We start from the raw sequence: 22,559 nt of genomic DNA on the forward strand, positions 1-22,559 counted from the left end.
TCGATAAAACTACAGAAAATGGCTGCTGGGGAGGTTCTTATATAGTAAGGGGTAGGCAGCTTTCCTATTGGTTGCTAGGGACGTTGCTAAGCTCAGATAAAGACAATGCAGCCTTCTCATTGGCCCACAAGCAAGATGGGAGGTGACTGATGAAAAAAAAAAATCTAGAATATTTGCGAATACAAATATATAGCACTGTATTCTAAATATTCACGAATTCTCAAGGTGGCGATATTTACGATTAAAATTCGCGATACGAATATTCGCGCCCAACACTAATATTGAATTATAAGTAAAAATATCAACTATGTTACAATCAGATTGTATGCAGTTTAACCAGCAGTATGAACTTATGTAACTATTAGAGCATTTCAAGCTGTCCTGTAATTAATAGTGTTTTAATGTATGCTATTATACAGTATGCTATTATACAGTATGAATTGACCTTCTATTAACTCATAACACTATAAGGGCTAAGGGTTGAATCCATGTAGGCACGATTCTGACCTTGAAGAACCTATTTCCCAGTGAAGTGTGGTCTGCATATGGCCTGCTTGCAGTATAGAAGTGACATGATGCCTTTGTTTCTCCCTTATAGAGCTGTGGGAAAAACATGTCTGCTCATCAGTTACACAACCAACGCCTTCCCTGGAGAATATATCCCGACCGTGTAAGTACAGCCTTTCACTCACCTCCACCTTGGTAGGAATACAGAATCGAGGACTAATCTCTGCCCTTTTGAACTGACACAGTGAGATTTGTTGTGTTTGGTAAAGTCACATAAAACATATGGAGATCTAAAACCTAAATCATCTTGTAAATTGTGACGAAAATGTTTGTAATTAACCCACAGTTCGCCCTTATGCATGTTCTGATGGCTTCTTCTGCTTAGCTTCCTTTATTGGTGACTATGCTGTCCATGCTGTCCAGACACAATGCATTGGGGGGAGATTTATCAAAGCCGGTGTAAAGGAAAACTGGCTTAGTTGCCCATAGCAACCAATCAGACCCAACTTTTAATTTTCAAAAGCAGCTCTGAAAAATGGGTGGAGTCCAATTACTTGCTAAAGGCAACTAAGGATAGCTTTATATTAGCGTTTTAGAGCACCAGCAAGGAACAGCCTGCCGCAGCTCTCTGGATCTAGCATTGCTGGAAGCTGCCTGAATGTCCGTTGGACTCTATTAACTATAATGGGGACTGCTGAAGATTATAGTTATTGGGACCGGCTGGCATTCAGGCAGCTTCCGGCAGTGCCAGATCCAGAGGGCTCCAGCAGCCTGCCTCCGGAGCTCTCAGACACTAGTATGAAGTTATCCTTAGTGGTGCAGTGCGAGACTTAAACCTAGTGGTGTAAAAAGAGTTGCCAGACAGAAAGAAGTCCGACACCCAGGACCCCCGCCGATCAGCAGTTTGAGAAGGCAGCGGCGCTCCAGCAGCGCCGCGGCCTTCTCACTGTTTACCGTAGACCCAGTGACTTCACGACTTGTATCAACTGGCCTGGGGGTGGCCAAGCTCCATTCAAGGGAACGGAGCTTAGCTGTGCCCAGACCATTGATACTAGTCGTGACATCACTGGGCCAGCGGTAAACAGTGAGAAGGCTGTGGCGCTGCTGGAGCGCCGCTGCTTTCTCAAACAGCTGATCGGCAGGGGTCCCGGGTGTCGGACCCCCGCCGATCCTCTGGATAGATCATCAGTTTAAACAAAGTGCAGAACCCCTTTAACTTTTAAGGGTCACTGAGTTTTTATAATAACTTTTCATATGTCATAGAGAAAAATGAAATGTTTTGATCGGTGGAGATCTGAATGCTGACATCCCACCAATTCTTAGAACGAAGAAAAAGAAAAGCTCACATATTAGGCTAGTTTCACACTAGCGTTCGGCTGTTCGCTCGTGAGCTCCGTTTGAAGGGGCTCACGAGCGGACCCGAACGCTTCCGTCCAGCCCTGATGCAGTCTGAATGGATGCGGATCCGCTCAGACTGCATCAGTCTGGCGGCGTTCAGCCTCCGCTCCGCTCAGCAGGCGGACACCTGAACGCTGCTTGCAGCGTTCAGGTGTCCGCCTGGCCGTGAGGAGGCGTGCGGATCCATCCAGACTTACAATGTAAGTCAATGGGGACGGATCCGTTTGAAGATGCCACAATATGGCTCAATCTTCAAGCAGATCCGTCCCCCATTGACTTTCAATGTAAAAGTCTGGACGGATCCGCTCAGGCTAATTTCACACTTAGCTTTTTTTTGCCAATATAATGCAGACGGATCCGTTCTGAACGGAGCCTCCGTCTGCATTATTATGATCGGATCCGTTCAGAACGGATCCGATCGAACGCTAGTGTGAAAGTAGCCTTACACTGTCTCTCCTCGATGCAGGAGTTGGGCTCAATAGAAGTCTACAGACCTGCCTCGATTCTGTCATCTGCAGCAAGTGGAGAGATCATGCAACGTGAGCACTTCTCTCTCCTCTTTCTAAGGATCACGGGGGTCTCAGCACTCAGACCACCAATTATCTCAACTTTTGATATGTCTCTATGACATATCAAAAGTGAACCTTTAAAGGGGTTGTCTCACTTCGGCAAATGGCATTTATCATGTAGAGAAAGTTAATACAAGGCACCTTCTAATGTATTGTGATTGTCCATATTGCCTTCTGGATTCATTTTTCCATCACATGATACATTGCTCATTTCCATGGTTACGACCACCCTGTGATCCATCAGTGGTGGCCGTGCTTGCACACTATAGGAAAAAGCGCCAGCCTAGCTGCACTCCCACCGGCCCTGGCCACCAGAAAGGCTGGCACTTTTTCCTATAGTGTGGAAGCACGGCCACCACTGATGGATCACAGGGTGGTTGTAACCATGGAAACAAGCAGTGTATAATGTGATGGAAAAATAAATCCAGCCAGCAAAGAAAGCTATATGGACAATCACAATACATTAGTAAGTGCCTTGTATTAACTTTCTCTACATGATTAATGCCACTTGCTAAAGCGACACAACCCTTTTAAGGAGGAGGCTACACAGTGACTTTGGCTGTGTCCCAAGGTCCCAGTATCCCATTGCTACTGCATTGCATCTAGAGAAAGTGAATGGGGCCCCGCATAGTGCCCTGCAAGTTGATGCAATTGCAACTTGACATGTTGCCAGATTCTTGGGATTTTAGTCTAATAGTTATGGGGGCAATTCAAACAGTTGCTTCATGTCTGTAATCCATGGAAAGAAAATATCGGACATAATGGATTCCCACACTACTAAATCTTTGTTCCCCTGGAAAAGATGAGCATGTAACTATGGCCGTTCTTTAACAGGTTCGATAACTACTCAGCTAATGTCATGGTGGACAGTAAACCAGTGAATCTGGGATTATGGGACACAGCAGGACAGGAGGACTACGATCGCCTGAGACCACTTTCATACCCACAGACGGTAAGAATCTTCTGGCAGATGATAATATATAGGACAGTCACTTTTGCAGTGCGCTCCAAGTTCTCACAGAATTAATCTGAAATAAAGTGGCCTATTTTTTTTTAAATCAAGACAATAAAAATGTCACCCTTTTCCATAGCGACCAAGGTTATCATCATTTTTTATTTGTACACTAAGTCTCCATAAAACTGTGAACGGTGAGCAGCAACCCCTTAAAGGGGTTATACCAGGCATTTCAAATTATTTTACTAACTTATCTGGAGGACTCTCCTCCCTTTCTGTGGGTGGGCAGCAAATCATCCAGCGCCTGCATATCCCAAGATGCAACCCCTTACTCCCTTTTATACAAAATTAGCCCAAGAGAGAGAGTTGGCATGTAATGCCATATTTTTTCTATGAAGTTAGATGAATGAAAAGTGCGTGGGTTGGGTCACTATAAGATCACTACACCCGCACTGAGAGGAAGGAGGGAGCAGAGAAGCCACTGAGCGTAATAGTCCACAAAGGTGGACCAGGGAGATAAACAGCAGGGAGCGCTACCAGAGAGATAAATGTACCAAAAAATGAAAAATATATATATATTTTATTGGCAATAATACTTTATTTGAAATGCCCTATCCATTGCATAGTGATATCCTCTTTAAGAATAAAGCTAGAAAGTGAAGTAAATCACATTCCGACAAAGTGACTTCTTCTATTATTCCCTAGAGAGAAAATGTCAAATGCTTCTTGTGACTGCTGCAAATATTGCAAACCATATAGATATATATATATTTTTATATTTCTCGAATTTTTTATGTACTATATTGGACAATCTTATATATTTCTTGTAGTTCTCCTCCTGAGAACCAGAATGTTACCTGCACAACAGAGCTGTTGAGAAGAATTTCATAGATTGAGGAACGGTCACGCCAGTGGCCACATTATTGAAACCTCATTTGTCATCTTGAACCGATGACCCTAAACAACCCTTGAAGTGCCAACCTTTGTGTATATAAATTGCAGATGCTAACACGATATCGCTCCAGCAAGAATTGTCACGTCAAATCGAATGTCAAATAATTTTCTTTTTCTTGTAGGATGTTTTTCTCATATGTTTTTCATTGGTGAGTCCAGCATCCTATGAAAATGTGCGGGCAAAGGTGAGAGCATATATACTTTCATGTATTAACCTATATTGAGTGATATATGCAAAATAACAAAAATACAAAAAATAGTGTGTAATGCAAATAAGTAAATTGATACTCCGGAGCTGGCAGAGGTTAAATGGGTTGTCCACTGGGATAAAACCCACTGCCCTGACTCATCCCTTGCCACTGCAATTCCAATAGTCTGTGCTTCCTGTTCCTGGCTTGACACACAATCACTGGCTGCAGTGGTGAGGCGCCCCATTCTGTGATTGGCTGAGTGAGGAGACATCTCCAGGCATCTCCAGCTAGGACCACTAAGTGGAAGCCAGTGGGGACCCAGTAAGCATTGGAATGGCAGGGAATAGATGAGACGAGCAAAGCTTTGTTTTGAACAAACCATCCCACCCATATAACAAAATGTATTCCACTAGGCAACTTCTTTAAAGGGACAGCCCAAGGTTTTGATATTGATGACCTATCCTCAGGTTAGGTCATCAATATCAAATCGGCCAGGGTCTGACTGCTGTCACTCACATTGATCAGCTGTTTGAAGCGACCATGGCACTCCAGTAGGCGCTGTAGCCTATTCCTAGGCAATGGAGGCCATATTCCTCCTCCTGGAAAGGTGCAAAAAGTGCCGCAGCTTCCTCCAACGGCTGATCGGCGGGGTGATCTGCTGATCTGATACTGAAGACATATCCTAAGGAAAGGTCATCAATGTTAAACACCAGGAAAACTCCTTTAAGGACTGGAGTCCTGGCAGCTATATCACATAAGAGTGTTTGATTATTACAACTAGGAATGAGCGAATTGATTTCGGATGAAACATCCGAAGTCGATTCGCATAAAAGTTCGTTACAATACTGTACAGGGCAGGAGCTCCGTACAGTATTAGAATGTATTGGCTCCGATGAGCCGAAGTTATTGCTTCGCGAAGTCTTGCGAGACTTTGGGTAATAACTTCATAAATTAATTAGTACTGTAAAAAAACATTTCCTAAACTCGGGTTCGGTATCTTTATACCACATTTATACAGATATATATTGCTGATATTTCCTTATTATTAAAGGTGAATATAATTATGACCCTTTTTCGTGACCTTAATCTCAGTGAGACTGAATTGCAGGGAATGTCTTCTGCATCCTCCAGCAAGCAGACATTTTCATTGTCTATTGATTGCTCTATGGAATAATCAGTCTGATTGATTATCATTGGCCACAGCTGTCGGCACCATGTTATTGAATCATTCTTCGTGTTGTCACGCACATCTCCAATTTTGGTCAGGTGATACAAAATTTGTTTGAATCATGATCAGCTTTTCAACAATTCCAGATTTACAGCTTTTAATAATTCAGGAAAGAATATTGCTTCTAGCCAAGAGGAGGCACATCATCATTTTTCATTTACCCCCAGCTTTACATAGAAAGATCCCGAACAGTGGCTCATCTGTGATGGGCAATGCCTTTTTTTAGTGCATTCATTTAATTTTCTTAAAAAATATTTTTGCAGTTGTAAAATAATATTATTGATGTATTATAAGATGGTTGCGAACCATTTTAGAGACACCAAGGAAATGACATAAAGACTTTTGTTAGGGCTTGTTCACATTTATCTAACATTTAATGGGAGTCAGTTATCTTAATTTTGCCTTTTAAGTGAATTCCAATAGACTGTAGCACACTTAAAGGGGTTGTGTCACTTCCACAAATACCATTTATTATGTAGAGAAAGCGGTTGTCTCACTTCAGTAAGTGGCATTTATCATGTAGAGAAAGTTAATATAAGGCACTTACTAATGTATTGTGATTGTCGATATTGCCTCTTTTGCTGGCTGGATTCATTTTTCCATCATGTTATACACTGCTCATTTCCATGGTTACAGACCACCCTGCAATCCATCAGTGGTGGTCGTGCTTGCACAATATAGGTAAAAGCACCAGCCTATGTGCGCTTCCATGGTCCCGGCCACCAGAGAGGCTAATGCTTTTTCCTATAGTGTGCAAGCACGACCACCACTGATGGATTGCAGGGTGATCTGTAACCATGGAAACGAGCAGTGTATAATGTGATGGAAAAATGAATCCAGCCAGCGAAGGAAGCAATATGGACAATCACAATACATTAATAAGTGCCTTTTACTTTCTCTACATGATAAATGCCATTTACTGAAGTGAGACAACCCCTTTAATATAAACCACTTACTAATGTATTGTTATTATCTATATTGCTTTCTTTGCTGGCTGGATTCCTTTTTCCATCACATTATACGCTGCTCATTTCCATGGCTGCGACCACCCTGCAGTCCATCAGTGGTGGTCGTGCTTGCACACTATAGAAAAAAAGAACTAGCCTACGTGCGCTCCCATGGTCCCGGACAATAGAGGGGCCGGCACTTTTTCCTATAGTGTGCAAGCATGAGCACCGATGATGGATTGCAGGGTGGGCGGTTCCATGGGAACAAGCAGTGTATAATGTGATTGAAAAATGAATCCAGCCAGCATAGGAAGCAATATGGATAATCACAATATATTAGTAAGTGCCTTGCATTGATTTTATCTACATAATAAATGCTACTTGCTGAAGTGACACAACCCATTTAAACATAATTTAAAACAGAGGATGAGGGTGGTGGTAGTATGGTGACTAGTTCAGCTCCAGTGCTCCACTAGGCCACAAGTGCAATGATGGGAGGAGTGCATCCTTTCTTCCCCACGGGGCACACTATCGACTTGGATGGCTCCTGCCTGGTGGTGGGTGGCGTTTCCTTAATGGCAAATGGATGGGTAGCAGGGTGTTAGGCAGGATAAAGGAAGAGGCAATACAACACAGTGGATGAAGGCAATGACTAGGCCAGCTTGGTTATGACAAGAAGCAGCCTCTTTACTGACATTAACAAGTAGCACAGTGCAAACAAAGGGAACAGGCAGAATTCCCAATTGACCAAGGGCATTCATTTTTTCTTACTGTTTCTCTACAATGAGCTACTGCAGAGTGCAGTCCTAGAATGGATGGATAGTTTGTCTCATTAGTGTAGAAGGGCACCAGAAGGATATACCTCAAACCACATGCAGTGAGGTCCACAGCCATAAATGTGTGTTTCTGTATATTTCACTGAATTTCTAGTCCAAGCACTGTCCCTTCTTTAATGACCCTCAACCTTCTGCAAAAAGTCTGTTCTGCCTCAGAGGTTGGTTCTTAGCACAGTTGCTTTAGGCTACTTTCACACTAGCGTTTTGGCTTTCCGTTTGTGAGATCCGTTCAGAGCTCTCACAAGCGGTCCAAAATGGATCAGTTTTGCATTCTGAATGGAAAAGGATCCGTTCAGAATGCATCAGTTTGCCTCCGATCCGTCTCCTTTCCGCTCTGGAGGCGGACACCAAAACACTGCTTGCAGCGTTTTTGGTGTTCGTCTGACGAAACTGAGCCAAACGGATCTGTCGTGGCACACAATGTAAGTCAATGGGGACGGATCTGGCACAATAGAAAACTGATCCGTCTCCCATTGACTTTCAATGGAGTTCATGACGGATCCGTCTTGGCTATGTTAAAGATAATACAATCCGTTTTTTGCAGATCCATTACTGATCTGCCCAAATGCGAGTGTGAAAGTAGCCAGGGGGATGGTGTCTCCCTGAAGAAGATTTCTTTTCCTGCTTATCTTCAACTTGACATACCAGCAACCACATACACATCTTCTCTCTTTGCTTACTTGCCCGGAACTTACTAATCAGGGGGCAGGGACAGCCCACTACCTGGCAGCTGTCACTAAGGACAGACAGTTTCCTTCCCATATGCAGCCTTTTGGAATACAAGTCCATAATAAAACTACCTTCACTATTTATACCATTGAAAGCTCATACTTAGCATCACAGAAAGGATCCAAGTGCCCAGGTGGGCATATTCTTTTTTCAAAGTGCCCAGGCCCACTGACCCTAACCAATCCCAGATCCTCCCCTTGCTCTGTAATATCCTTCCCATCTCATTCCGATGCCACTGTTCCCTGCATCCAAATCTCGTACAGATGTATCTGTGCATTACAATACCTATCATAGGAAGCTGACCATTGTTACATGCAATCATGGCACAATACAAAGATTCCCATGCACAGCAATGTTTTATACCCTCCTAGGAAGATGGAAACGAGTTGACCCCCCACACACACACACACACACACACTGTATTAAAGAGAAAATAATAACTAGGTTACAGAAAAAGTTAAAAGCAGTCCATTATTGCCAGCTACACCCAGACAGCAGCAGCCCACTTTTTTTATTTCCTGTTTCTTAGCCTCAGTACTACCATAACAATGTTTTCTAGCAGCGGATGGCCCCAAAATTGCTCGGATGCCTTCATGTAGTACCTCCGACCGAGGATTTCTCACACAGTTCCTCAACTCCAGATGCCTCCAGAGTGCTTGCCACAGCTTCCCTACTGTAGTCCTTCCAACAGAAGCCCCCCCCCCCACATACACAGATTGGCCACCACTGCATCTCTCTACTTACCTGTGAAGCTGGTGGCAGCATGGAGTTTCCAAGGTCCAAGTGTCCAAGGTCCATGTTCCATGTAAGTCTTGGGCTGAGAGGGCAGGGCCATGTTTCCCACACAGCTGTGGCTGTTTTCTATGGGAATGAAATAAGGAAAGTGAAAGAAGGAGGAGACATTCCCTTAGTATGTGGAGGATGGAAATGCTCATACGTACTGAAGGGGGTGCATCTAAATATGGTCCTAGGGATAAACAGCCCTGCATAAAATGTTATCCTACCTGGAGCCAACAATACTTGTCACCAAAATCAGACATCCCATCCAATTTTCCTACACTTAAGGCTACATGCACGCGACCGTTCTGTTTTTTTGCGGCCTGCAAACCACGGATCCGCAAAAAACGGAAGCCGCCCGTGTGCCTTACGCAATTTGCTGAACGGAACGGGTGGCCCATTGTAGAAATGCCTATTCTTGTCCGCAAAATGGACAAGAATAGGACATGCTATATTTTTTTTGCGGGGCCACAGAATGGAGCAAAGATGCAGACAGCACACGGAGTGCTGTCCGCATCTTTTGCGGCCCCATTGAAGTGAATGGGTCTGCACCCAAGCCACAAAAACTGCGGCTCGAAAAACGGTCGTGTGCATGAAGCCTAAGTCAAGTGGTCAATAGATGTGATGATTAAAAGGTTGGACAATGAATTGTCTTCATCAGTCATCCTGTTGATTTTAATGTAAAAGGCCTCATGCACACAACCGTTTTTTCGGGTCCGCATCCGAGCCGCAGTTTTTGCGTCTTGGGTGCGGACCCATTCACTTCAGTGGGGCCGCAAAAGATGCGGACAGCACTCCGTGTGCTGTCCGCATCCGTTGCACCGTTCCGTGGCCCCACAAAAAAAAATATAGCATGTCCTATTCTTGTCCGTTTTGAGGACAAGAATAGGCATGTCTACAATGGGCTGCCCGTTCCGTTCAGCAAATTGTGGAAGGCACACGGGCGGCTTCCGATTTTTGCGGATCCGTAGTTTGCGGACCGCAAAAAATGGCACGGTCGTGTGCATGTAGCCAAAGTCAGTGAAAAAAAATACATGTACTTTAAAGGCTACGTTAAATCCAATGAAAAAAAGATTGCTGGGCATAAAACATCCCCCAGTTCTTTTCAGCAATTTTATTAAAATGTGTTTTAATTTAAACTTTTGTAGTCATTTCCCTGCATTCTATAAGTGTCAATAGAGGGTGTCTTATAATTTTACTGATAATTTCCTCAGAATGCACGATAGCTACTATCCACATATTTGGAAAAGCTTACATTGTATTTTTGCTAATATATATTTAGCGTATACCTATGGATGACTTCTAAAACACAAATAAAAATTGTTCTTTTTTATTTGGAGCCAATGCTATCAAAATTGGCCCATTTATTGCCTCTATTACAATCTGGGGATTCCTTTGCAATATTGTTTGCTCTGTCCACATGAACAACAAAGAAACATATGGCACCGTCATAAAATAAGAATTAGTAGGTCAGTCAGTGCTCCAAGGATACATAAAAATCCATGGGTTGATTACACTGTTCTAAGCACCACAGTGGGGTGCTAATGCTGGCTTAAATGAATCCTGAACTTTCATATTTCCTTGGAGCATTTTATTGGGTTTCAGCTGGAGGTAAGTTTGCAAGCTCATAAGCTATCAGAATTTTCTATATCACTAGCATTTTTACCAATAGAATTTCGGTTGGTATTTATTGAATGAATAAATGATTGATTTATCCTTTTTATCCTTTCCAGTGGTTTCCAGAAGTCAGACACCATTGCCCAAGTACCCCGATAATCCTCGTTGGAACCAAGCTTGATCTACGTGACGACAAAGAAACTATTGAGAAGCTTAAAGAAAAGAAGCTGGCCCCAATTTCTTACCCACAGGGCTTGGCCCTAGCCAAGGAAATTGGTAAGGTTCTACGCTGAGGGTAGTGAACTGAGTGAATATACTTTTTCTAATAAAACAAATGAAAGAGCAGTTTGGTACAGAAAGTCCAATGACCGTGTCTACATGTGGTAGGAGACCTGACCATACATGCTTATAATCTTCAGGGAACAGATACAAGTGTTCCGGGAAAGGAGTAAACACACATTTAACCTTTAAGCATTATGATAACAGTTCGTCTTGGCTCATCTTCTAGAAGTTTCTGTACCTTCACAGATGCTTTTTATAAACTATTGACCATAATATTTGACACTCCTCACCCACTTGGTTCTGATAATGACGAGGACAAGGATTTGGTAAATGTCTGCTTCCAAGAAGTATTTTGTTATGTTTCTTCACAAAGAATGACAGGGAATCGTTTCTTTCTCAAAAAGTGGCAATGCATTTTTGAAGGGAGTCTGTCACCTACTTTGAGTGCTTTAGACCGCTCATATCATGTTATAGAACAGTTGCCCAACATAAAAATAGTACCTCTCTTGTGTTCCACATCTACAAACTGAAAAAAAACAACTTTATAAAGATATGCAGATTAGGACCCGCAAGAGCCCAAGGGCGGCATTTTGGCCACAAGTACCCATGCCCCTCTCTGATGTGCTAGCATAACCACTCCTCTTGGAGTCCTCTGGCCCGCTCTCCTCTCCTACTTCATACTCCTCCTCTGGCTTAAAGATCTGGTGCAAGTGCCCGGTCGTCTGTTCATGCGCACTGTTAAGTTCAGTGCCGCTGCCCATAGTGGGCAGAGCAGTGCGCATGTGCGAACCCAGCTGTGACCGGAGCTAGCACAAGATCTCTAAGCCAGAGGAGGAGGATGAAGTAGGAGAGGAGGGTGGGCCAGAGGACTCCAAGGGGAGCGGTTATGCTGGCACATCAGAGAGTGGCCTAATGCCACCCCTGGGCACTTGTGGGACCTAATCGGCATACCTTTATAAAGTGTTTTTCTTTTTAAGTTTGTGGATGTGGGACAGACACAAGAGCGGTACTATTTTTATATTGGGCAACTGTGCTATAACATGATATGAGCGGTCTAAAGCGCAAAATGTAGGTGACAGACTCCCTTTAAGGAGAGCTATGTGATCGATGAACGCTAGCTTTCTATTGAGGCTCACCTTTTTAAATATAACTAACAAGCTACACACAGATGGTAATAAAACGCGCTGCGGCAACAGCATGTGGCCTAAACTCCATCCATGTATAGCCTCCAATGGCTGTATGATTTTTGGGGGTAAAGCTATGGTATTACCTTCAAATACTTCCATTGGCCACCACATGTTTGGCCACATGCAGATGCTACAATGTGTGTTCCTAACCTCACAAATTCTATCCAATGTAATTTATTACAAATACCGAACAGTAGTGAATAGCTCCATGGACATGGAAATGACCAAACTTTGTCAATATTTAGCGTTTGAATAACCAAGAGGCCAATACATGTGGAAGGTCGATGCTACTGCCATTTTTTGGTAAGCCCCTAGAACAGTGACAGCAGGTACACTTAGAGTAAAATAATGTATGACAAGCATTTTCTTAAAAAAAAAATTAAGCCTAATGGAGACGGATAGTACAGTGATATCCATCGGAGTAGAAGATGGTAAATGCAGACACTGCAAATGCAGTTTGAAAACAGTCAGCGGTAGGTGCTTCACAGCCCATACCTTAATATTACTGCTCCTCCGAAACTCGGGGTATGTTGTAAACTGGTGACATAACATCAAGGTCTGCTGCTCTAAGGCCTACTGGTAGATCTGTTACTTGTCTACAACTGTACTATGGACCACCAGGTAGGCTGCTACATAACTTTTTCTAAGAAGGTTGTAGAATATACTATACATCCATTTCATGCTCCAATAATTTAGAGGTAGCTCATGTACCGTGGCAAAACATTATTTCTGCCATTTTTCAGTCTACGTGATGGATCTATTACTATTCACTTTTTTTTACCCCCATTGGAATTGTTAGGTACTCATTTTATTGAGGATGACATACCACAGAATGATCTGCTCTTCTGAACTAAAAGCAAGAAAGCAGAGGGAAACAACTAGTTTAAAGGGAACCTGTCACCTGGATTTTGGGTACAGAGCTGAGGACATGGGTTGCTAGATGGCCACTAGCACATCCGCAATATCCAGTCCCCATAGTTCTGTGTGCTTTTATTGTGTATAAAAACCGATTTGATACATATGCAAATTAACCTGAGATGAGTCAGAGCTTGAAAATATGACTCTTCTCCGGTCACACAAGTAAAATATGACTCTTTTATGTTAATTTGCATATGTATCAAATAGTTTTTTTTTACACAATAAAAGCACAAAGCGCTATGGGGACTGGGTATTGCAGATGTGCTAGTGGCCATCTAGCAACCCATGTCCTCAGTTCTATACCCAAAATCCAGGTGACAGGTTCCCTATAAGTGTGAACAGAGCCTAGGGAACACCAGCCAGATGTTGGTTGAGGTGCCCTTGATGGTGGTGATGTTTTGGGTGCTTGTGGCTGGGCCCCTGTGTCCGTGACGCCAGTACCGTTAGGTGCAAATGTTGAGAGTAGTAGTAGTAAGAAAGATATGGAATAAAGAGACTAGAATTTTAAATAAACTCCTGGTAGTTTACTGAAGCTGATCCACAGGTTATCAATGTATGAAAAGTCATTTACATCAGAGCAGCTTTTACAACGATTCCCATTAGTTCTCAGAAGTTGCATGAGGAATAGTCCTTATTATTATTATTGTACTGTATAATCCTATACTTCAGTTTCCTTTTATAGGAATATTATATTCAGACAAATGATCATTTTGTCTTTAAGTTTGGTGGGTAGCTGATAGCTTCAGATCTCTCCACCTAATGCAAAGAAGGCTGGAGTCACATACACAACAGTTACCTTCCTTTGTCAATATCTTCATCACCTCTCTGAGTTGTCCGGAGATACTGTAATAGCTATATCTCTCCATACAGTGGAGAAGGACATTGAGGGGGCTTGACATACCATATGTGTCGCTGGGCTATACAGGTGGCTGAATGGTTATTTTCTATGCAGGGGAGGAAGGGGTTGACAGGAGTTAATTGCAATGAATTCTGGGAGATGCAGGTGTTTTATGAGCTGCTGCCCACCCACAGAAAGTAAAGAAATTCCTCCAAAAACAGATGACTCTAAAACTGTTTTAAATTTTTGGAATAACCCCTTTAATAATGTAAATCTGTTTGTGAAGATGACCGAAAAGGGATAGTTCTGCAAAATGTATTGTTATACATTTATTTTCTAATGTTTCAGCTTAGAAAGGGACTGCTTCCCCCACCATCTGTAAGCCGTGTACCGGGGTGGGCTCCCCAGAATACAGCGAAGTCAGGAACAAGGAAAACGACTCTGACACCAGCTCTTGTAAAACAGACTTAGTTTTACTGTTATGGGATATCAAACACACTCCTAAATGCAGTAAACATAAAATCAGATTACATACACTCAGCCCAGAGGCTGAGACCCCTGTGTCGCACAGCACGGCGCCCTCCGATGGTAGCCGGAAAACACTTGCGCAATTTAATTACTGCGAGCAGAGCTAGCTCTGCCTCGCCATACCTGTTATTACCCTGAAGAACAGGAACAATCATGAGTGTGTGAGATACAGGCTAGCCCACGGTGCGACACAGCATCTTGCAATCTTACCAGACTATACAGTAATATCCCCCTCCCTTTTCCCAAACTAAAATATGGCACGTGCCTAATATATATCACTCCCGATAAACATGCTGGGGTAACTGGAGATTACGGTGAAGTCCTCTCTGTTCTCCGGAGTGAACCAAAACTTGAACTGATAAGTCTGTGTGATAAACAAGCATCAATACTTGGTAGCCTGCCACTCAGCAACACTAACTAAATACCAGCAGGTTTGATCTCAGTCTCTAGTATTTAGGCGCCAATGTTATGTTGAGGTGCGTGCACGCTTTGTCTTAAAGGGAACCTGTCACCGGGATTTTGTGTATAGAGCTGAGGACATGGGTTGCTAGATGGCCGCTAGCGCATCCGCAATACCCAGTCCCCATAGCTCTGTGTGCTTTTATTGTGTAAAAAAACAGATTTGATACATATGCAAATTAACCTGAGATGAGTCCTGTACGTGAGATGAGTCAGGGACAGGACTCATCTCAGGTTAATTTGCATATCAAATCAGTTTTTTTACACAATAAAAGCACACAGAGCTATGGTGTCTGGGTATTGCGGATGTGCTAGCGGCCATCTAGCAACCCATGTCCTCAGCTCTATAAACAAAATCCCGGTGACAGGTTCCCTTTAAGGACCCGGGTCTGTTCTGCCTCAGCTGGTGACTGCGAACTGAACAAATGCTGATCCAACACATGTGCGTTACCGCAGGTTCCATTGTTTTGCTCTTTAGCTCTCAACAGTGATCCTAGCAGCTGTACTCCTGGTCAAGATCCGGGTCCTTGACACAATCAGCTTCACTTGGCTGCAGTCCTGGTCGCAAAAAGGTGATTCCACGCTTTGATGTTACTGGATTACTTCTCTCACACACTTTTCCAGTCTGCAACTAAGATGGATGCCAGCTTCCTTCCTCTAGACACACAGCTCCACCTCCTATGAATATGTAAATCTGAGCAGTCTGTTTAGCTGTGTGGGGAAACAGCGGCCTCTTGTGGCCAGCTATTAGTAAATTAACAGTGGTCATGCAATAAGAGCTGTTTCACAATCTCACACATCCCCACCCATCAGCTGATAGAAGGAGGCACAGCACATCCAAACTAGCACAACTGAAGGGAATAGGACTAAGCTTGCAATACATTTCCTGGCCACTACATAGTGTGGGTAGCTATGCTAGTTTCAATGCGCTTAAAGGGGTATTATCATCTTAATGATCACTGTTAAATCTGTTAATGATTTAACAGTGATCATTTTTCTAAATATATTTAATTAACAAATCCCCACCCCTTAGAAAAAAATAAACCTATACTTACCTGACTGTTGTCTTCCGTCTCCCCTGGTTACGGCCACCGCTCTTCTCAGGAATCGCGGTGGCCGTGCGTGCGCAGACTTCTTCTTTTCTTCTCCTGCCCGGCCGCGCGCTGTACTGAACGCGCACGCCGAGTCCGCGCATGCGCCCTGGTGACTTCTTCCTGGCAAGTATACTATACTCGGCGTGCGCGTTCAGTACAGCGCGCGGCCCGGCCGGGAGAAGACATCAATGAAGATGAAGCCCGCCCCCTGCCGAGTGCCGAAACCAGGAAGTGGACGGCGCGCCGGGAGCAGGTAAGTATATACCTGCGTCTTGAGAAAACCCCTTTAAGTTCCTTCTGTCCTTGAGCGGCAAGGGGGTTGGGCATTGGACCCCTACCAATCTGATATTGATGATCTATCATCGTGATAAGTTAGCAGTATTTAAAGAGGTTATACCATGATTGATGGAAAAAATTTATAATAAAACATCATATAGTACATGACAATACCTTTCTAGCAAAGGCACTGTACCTCACATGGATCCAGAGATCACCACATACATTGCTTTAATTGTTTTGCTCGATTTTCTTCAGCCTGGCAGCTCAGGGGGGGGGGGGGGGTGTTCCTTTCCGCTGCAGCTCTCTCCCTATAACTGGCATAGCTTGTAACATAGCTTATGTCGGATGGCAGTTGAAGATTTTAACTGAGCATGTTTACCAGCTCAGTGAGAAGGAAACAAGGAAAAGAACAAACAGCAGGTGGAGCTATACAGATATATATAAATATACAGTACAGACCAAAAGTTTGGACACACCTTCTCATTCAAAGAGTTTTCTTTATTTTCATGACTATGAAAATTGTAGATTCACACTGAAGGCATCAAAACTATGAATTAACACATGTGGAATTATATACATAACAAAAAAGTGTGAAACAACTGAAAATATGTCATATTCTAGGTTCTTCAAAGTAGCCACCTTTTGCTTTGATTAGCATTCTCTTGATGAGCTTCAAGAGGTAGTCACCTGAAATGGTCTTCCAACAGTCTTGAAGGAGTTCCCAGAGATGCTTAGCACTTGTTGGCCCTTTTGCCTTCACTCTGCGGTCCAGCTCACCCCAAACCATCTTGATTGGGTTCAGGTCTGGTGACTGTGGAGGCCAGGTCATCTGGCGCAGCACCCCATCACTCTCCTTCATGGTCAAATAGCCCTTACACAGCCTGGAGGTGTGTTTGGGGTCATTGTCCTGTTGAAAAATAAATGATGGTCCAACTAAACGCAAACCGGATGGAATAGCATGCCGCTGCAAAATGCTGTGGTAGCCATGCTGGTTCAGTATGCCTTCAATTCTGAATAAATCCCCAACAGTGTCACCAGCAAAGCACCCCCACACCATCACACCTCCTCCTCCATGCTTCACAGTGGGAACCAGGCATGTAGAGTCCATCCGTTCACCTTTTCTGTGTCGCACAAAGACACGGTGGTTGGAACCAAAGATCTCAAATTTGGACTCATCAGACCAAAGCACATATTTCCACTGGTCTAATGTCCATTCCTTGTGTTCTTTAGCCCAAACAAGTCTCTTCTGCTTGTTGCCTGTCCTTAGCAGTGGTTTCCTAGCAGATGTTCTACCATGAAGGCCTGATTCACACAGTCTCCTCTTAACAGTTGTTCTAGAGATGTGTCTGCTGCTAGAACTCTATGTGGCATTGACCTGGTCTCTAATCTGAGCTGCTGTTAACCTGCAATTTCTGAGGCTGGTGACTTGGATGAACTTATCCTCCGCAGCAGAGGTGACTCTTGGTCTTCCTTTCCTGGCGCGGTCCACATGCGAGCCAGTTTCTTTGTAGCGCTTGATGGTTTTTGTGACTGCACTTGGGGACCCTTTCAATGTTTTCCCAATTTTTCGTACTGACTGACCTTCATTTCTTAAAGTAATGATGGCCACTCGTTTTTCTTTACTTAGCTGCTTTTTTCTTGCCATAATACAAATTCTAACAGTCTATTCAGTAGGACTATCAGCTGTGTATCCACCTGACTTCTCCACAACGCAACTGATGGTCCCAACCCCATTTATAAGGCAAGAAATCCCACTTCTTAAACCTGACAGGGCACACCTGTGAAGTGAAAACCATTTCAGGTGACTGACTACCTCTTGATGCTCATCAAGAGAATGCCAAGAGTGTGCAAAGCAGTAATCAAAGCAAAAGGTGACTACTTTGAAGAACCTAGAATATGACATATTTTCAGTTGTTTCACACTTTTTTGTTATGTATATAATTCCACATGTGTTAATTCATAGTTTTGATGCCTTCAGTGTGAATCTACAATTTTCATAGTCATTAAAATAAAGAAAACTCTTTGAATGAGAAGGTGTGTCCAAACTTTTGGTCTGTACTGTATATATATATACATATATATTTTATTTATTTTTTTCCATGCAATTACAAAGGTATTCCGATCCAGGAGCTGGTTTTAAAAATTTAGAATATGTTCCGTGATGCAACCCCTTTAAGTTTCGGAAAACCCCTTTGTCTCTAAAATACCTAATTCCATCAGCTTCAAATAGAAAATATAGATAATGTATTTTTACGGAATTACATAATCTATCTGCCATAAATGTCTTGAGTCCTACCTACAGTAAAAATAATAATCCTATTCTAATGAACTGAAATGCCAAGCAATCATATGATTCTGTGAACCAATTCTGAGACACGTTGGTTATAATCGGCGTTCTAGTGGCATTCTGCCTAATAGACTGAATATATGATAATTAATGGATAGTGGATTTATATGACTTAAGACATCTGCTTATCCTCTCCTAATTTCACGGTTTTGACATCTCGTGTTAATTATACATAGCACTCACATGGGAAATGCAAATTTACAGCTGAATGTTTAAATCTCTATTTTATCACTGACATGATATACTATGACTGTAGGGAAAATGGAGCAGAAAACAAAATCCAAAAGACATTGTAACTTGGGGGTGTAGGTTCAGATATTATGCATTGGATAGGTCTTAGTAAGAGGATTTTTTAAAGGCTGGGGTGTTCTAGCATGGCACTTTATCTTGTGTTCACCATTTGTGGACTTTTTAAAGTTTATATATCATGGATTATTGGGTTATTGGGTAAGCCTTCTGAGTGCTCTACAGTGTATGCAGATCTTAAAAGGAACTATAGCAAAGCTTCATATGGGCCCCCTAGACCATCAAATTCCCTGTATGTGTGCGTCGAACACTCCTAGGCACTGCAGAACTCAAAGTACAACACCCTAGATTTCTGACAAATTCTCAATCTTTTACTTTAAGCAGAAGAAGTTTTAATAAAAAAAATTGTAATAACAAAGTCACGTTTAGCCTCACTCACGTTATCCAACTGTTGGGAAAAGTTGAATAGATGCGTCAAAAATATGGTGCTCAAGCTAAACATCAAATTTAACACCAGACCAGACAACTGGCATAAATGCACTGATAAAATGTTCTGCTTCGCTTCACATATTACCAAGCTGTCTGCCTGCAGCCACCACTAGGGGGAGCTCAGCGCTTAGAAGTTATACAGTTTCCATTGTCAGCAATGGAAGATGTAACCATCTCTTTGCACTGAAATCCTCCTAGTGATGACTGCATGAAAATGACGTTGGGAACAGAAGAAGATGCTCAGCGCCAGGCGCCATAACAGGTGAGTGGTCTACCTCCACTGAAGGTATGCCACTCAGTGTACAGCTCCTCTTCTGAGGCAGCAAGCCATATTTTGTTGGATAATGCTTGGCAAATAGCTTAGGTAGGTATCTTGCAGGCCTACCAAGGTTTTGGTACTGTAAGAGAGGTCCACTGGTTCATGACCCTTTTGGTCTATTTGCTCATAGTATTAAGGCCCTTTATCTGTTGGAAGTAGAGTGAATTCGTTATGACTCACCAATATATCATTTTTAGGCTATTTATTAAAAATTATATGAATGAATGAATTATAAGGAAAAAGAATGCAATTCTGCCCTTTTTTACGGGTTTTGCATTTACGGCGTTCACTTGGTGATTAAAAAGACACATTACTTTTATTCTGTAGCTTAGTACTATTACAGAGATACCAAATGTATAGTTATTGTTATGTTTTAATACTTTAAAATAAAATAATAAAACTGTGAAAAAATGTATTTGCATCACCATATTCTGACAACGACAACTTTTTATTTTTCCAAACAATGGAGCGATGTAAAAGGCTATTTTTGTGAGGTTTTGTGCGGTTTTTAATGATATAATTTTGAGGTATGTACTGTATATTCCTGCGTATAAGACTACTTTTTAACACATGAAAATCTTCTCAAAAGTCGGGGGTCGTCTTATACGCCGCGTGTCGTCTTATATGCCGGTATACGGCGTGCTGAAACTTACTTCCTAGCAAGACTGGAGAAGCTGTCCTTCTCCAGCTTCAGGGACAGGCGCCCTCTAGCTGAGCCACCGTGTGCTGCATCCAGGCCAGCCGCTCCTGAAGCAGCCCCCTCTTCCTGCTCTCAGTGGTTTTCTCATGCCGGCAGTATCACATTGCGTACTACCGCTCAGATCGTCTTGAAGACAGGGAGGGCTGGGCAGGCAGGGAGAGCTGACCCACCAAGCAGGCTTTGTATGCAGTGTGCACAGAAAATACTGGTACATCGCTTGCCGTGATTGGCTGGTTGTTGTATACTGGGTTGGATTGGCGATTCTGAGGGAAGGCAGGGGGGGAGCAGGAGCATCTGCACTTCAGCCAATTCTAATGTTGGCGGATCTCTAATGAAGTTTGGTGTGCATCTTATCTGTGGTGAAAAACAGAGTCTATCTGGGGAGCAGATACATGTGGTGGTGAATACAGTACAACACCAGTATCTGTACCTGTACATACAGTACAGCACCAGTATCTGCATCGATTCATACAGTATAGGGCCAGTACATACAGTACAGTATACAAATGGCTAACAGTCAAGACCCCATCATGGCTCTACCAGCAAGAAGAAAGAAATATGAAGCCAGTTTCAAACTTAAAGTTGTAAACTTTGCCATGGAACATAACTGCGCTGCTGCAAATCAATATGGAGTAACAGAAAAGATGGTTTGCGACTGGAAAGCAAATTAAAAGCATTAAAGAGTATGCCAAGGGGTAAGTGTGCATTAAGGAGAGGCACCCCACATTGGCCAGAACTCGAAAAACATGTAGCAGACATGGTGAATGAGCATCTCCAAAACGGTTATGTAGTGACACGAAATAAAATACGTTTGTTTGCACTTCAGTGGGCCAAATCTAACCCAGATCACAGCAACAGATTTAAGGCCCCTGCATCCTGGTGTACTAGATTCTTGGAAAGGCATAGTATGGTACTGAGGCAAAAGACAAAAATTGCACAACAATTACCTGCAGATCTTGATGCCAAAGTAAATGTTGTTGGAGGGGTAGTCTTATACGGCGAGTATAGCCCAAACCCTATATTTCAACTGGAAAAGTTGGGGGTCGTCTTATACGCCCAGTCGTCTTATACGCCGTAATATACGGTATGTCATTTTTTTATTCAATTTTATTGAGAGGTGAAGTGACCAAAAAAATAAAAAATTTATTTTGAATTTACTGTTGCAGTCCAAGACAAAACCGCAGGGCACAATAGCAAGTTTGGTATGGCAGGCCTCAAGCTGGAGGTTAGGGTAGGGAGTAAAGAACCCGCGATCTTATATGGGTCCTGGAGACTAAGAGGGCCTGAAAAGATCTCTCTGTGCCATGTAAGGAGGCCAGTATTGATGGCCTTGTTACATATTTTGCTTAGGCCTCTTGCACACAAAGTTTTTTTTCCCGTTTTTTGCATTCCGTATACGGACTGTATACGGAAACATTAATTTTAATGGATCCGCAAAAAAAATAAATGGTAGGTACTCTGTATGCCTTTCATTTCCGTATTTCCGTTTTTCCGTTCCGTTCAAAGATAGAACATGTCCTATTATTGTCCGCATAACAGACAAGGATAGTACTGTTTTAGCAGGGGCCAGCTGTTCCGTTCCACAAAAAAATGGAATGCACACGGACGTCATCCATATTTTTTGCGGATCCGTTTTTTGCAGACCGCAAAATACTAAAAAAGCCATACAGTCGTGTGCAAGAGGCCTTAGGGTTCTGGATGTTTCCGGTTACACCCACTGTCCCCACCCAGTATAATGAACATACAAAGTACAGATGGGGCCGGCCATGCTAAAATTTACTATGATAAGACATGGCAAATTGTTATCTTGGGTTATCTTGTGACAAAAGCCATTGAAATACATTAAAAATGTAGTTATCTCTTTCTTGCCATTCATTACTTAACATGTTAACCATCAAGTTTAGCTCTTCTGCATCAGTATGCCCAGAACTAGACTGAGACTGTCAAAATGAGCAGAGAGCAACTGCGCATACGCAGGCACACTCCATCCATTTGTATGCGACTGACAAAAATGGCTCAGCTATCTCTAGCATTACCATAAAAGTGAATAGAGTGGTAGCCGAGCTACACTATTTCTGGGACTTTACACCAACATACAATATCTCCAACCAAGTAACTACTGTGTATATCAGAATAGATTACCACACCAATAAGAAAATTACGAA

General features: G+C 42.8%; 1 protein-coding gene across 1 annotated transcript in view; it reads left to right on the forward strand.

The window, feature by feature from the left end:
* Window positions 1-22,559, forward strand: part of RAC2 (Rac family small GTPase 2) — an 80,536-nt gene that overhangs the window by 41,227 nt on the left and 16,750 nt on the right. Inside the window, exons 2-5 of the mRNA XM_044300516.1 lie at window positions 599-670; window positions 3,309-3,426; window positions 4,506-4,568; window positions 10,825-10,984. Coding sequence (XP_044156451.1) covers window positions 599-670; window positions 3,309-3,426; window positions 4,506-4,568; window positions 10,825-10,984 — 413 coding nt within the window. The remainder of the gene's footprint in view (window positions 1-598; window positions 671-3,308; window positions 3,427-4,505; window positions 4,569-10,824; window positions 10,985-22,559) is intronic.

The sequence above is a fragment of the Bufo gargarizans genome, chromosome 7 (genome assembly GCF_014858855.1).
Source record: "Bufo gargarizans isolate SCDJY-AF-19 chromosome 7, ASM1485885v1, whole genome shotgun sequence".
In the NCBI taxonomy this organism is placed as follows: Eukaryota; Metazoa; Chordata; class Amphibia; order Anura; family Bufonidae; genus Bufo; species Bufo gargarizans.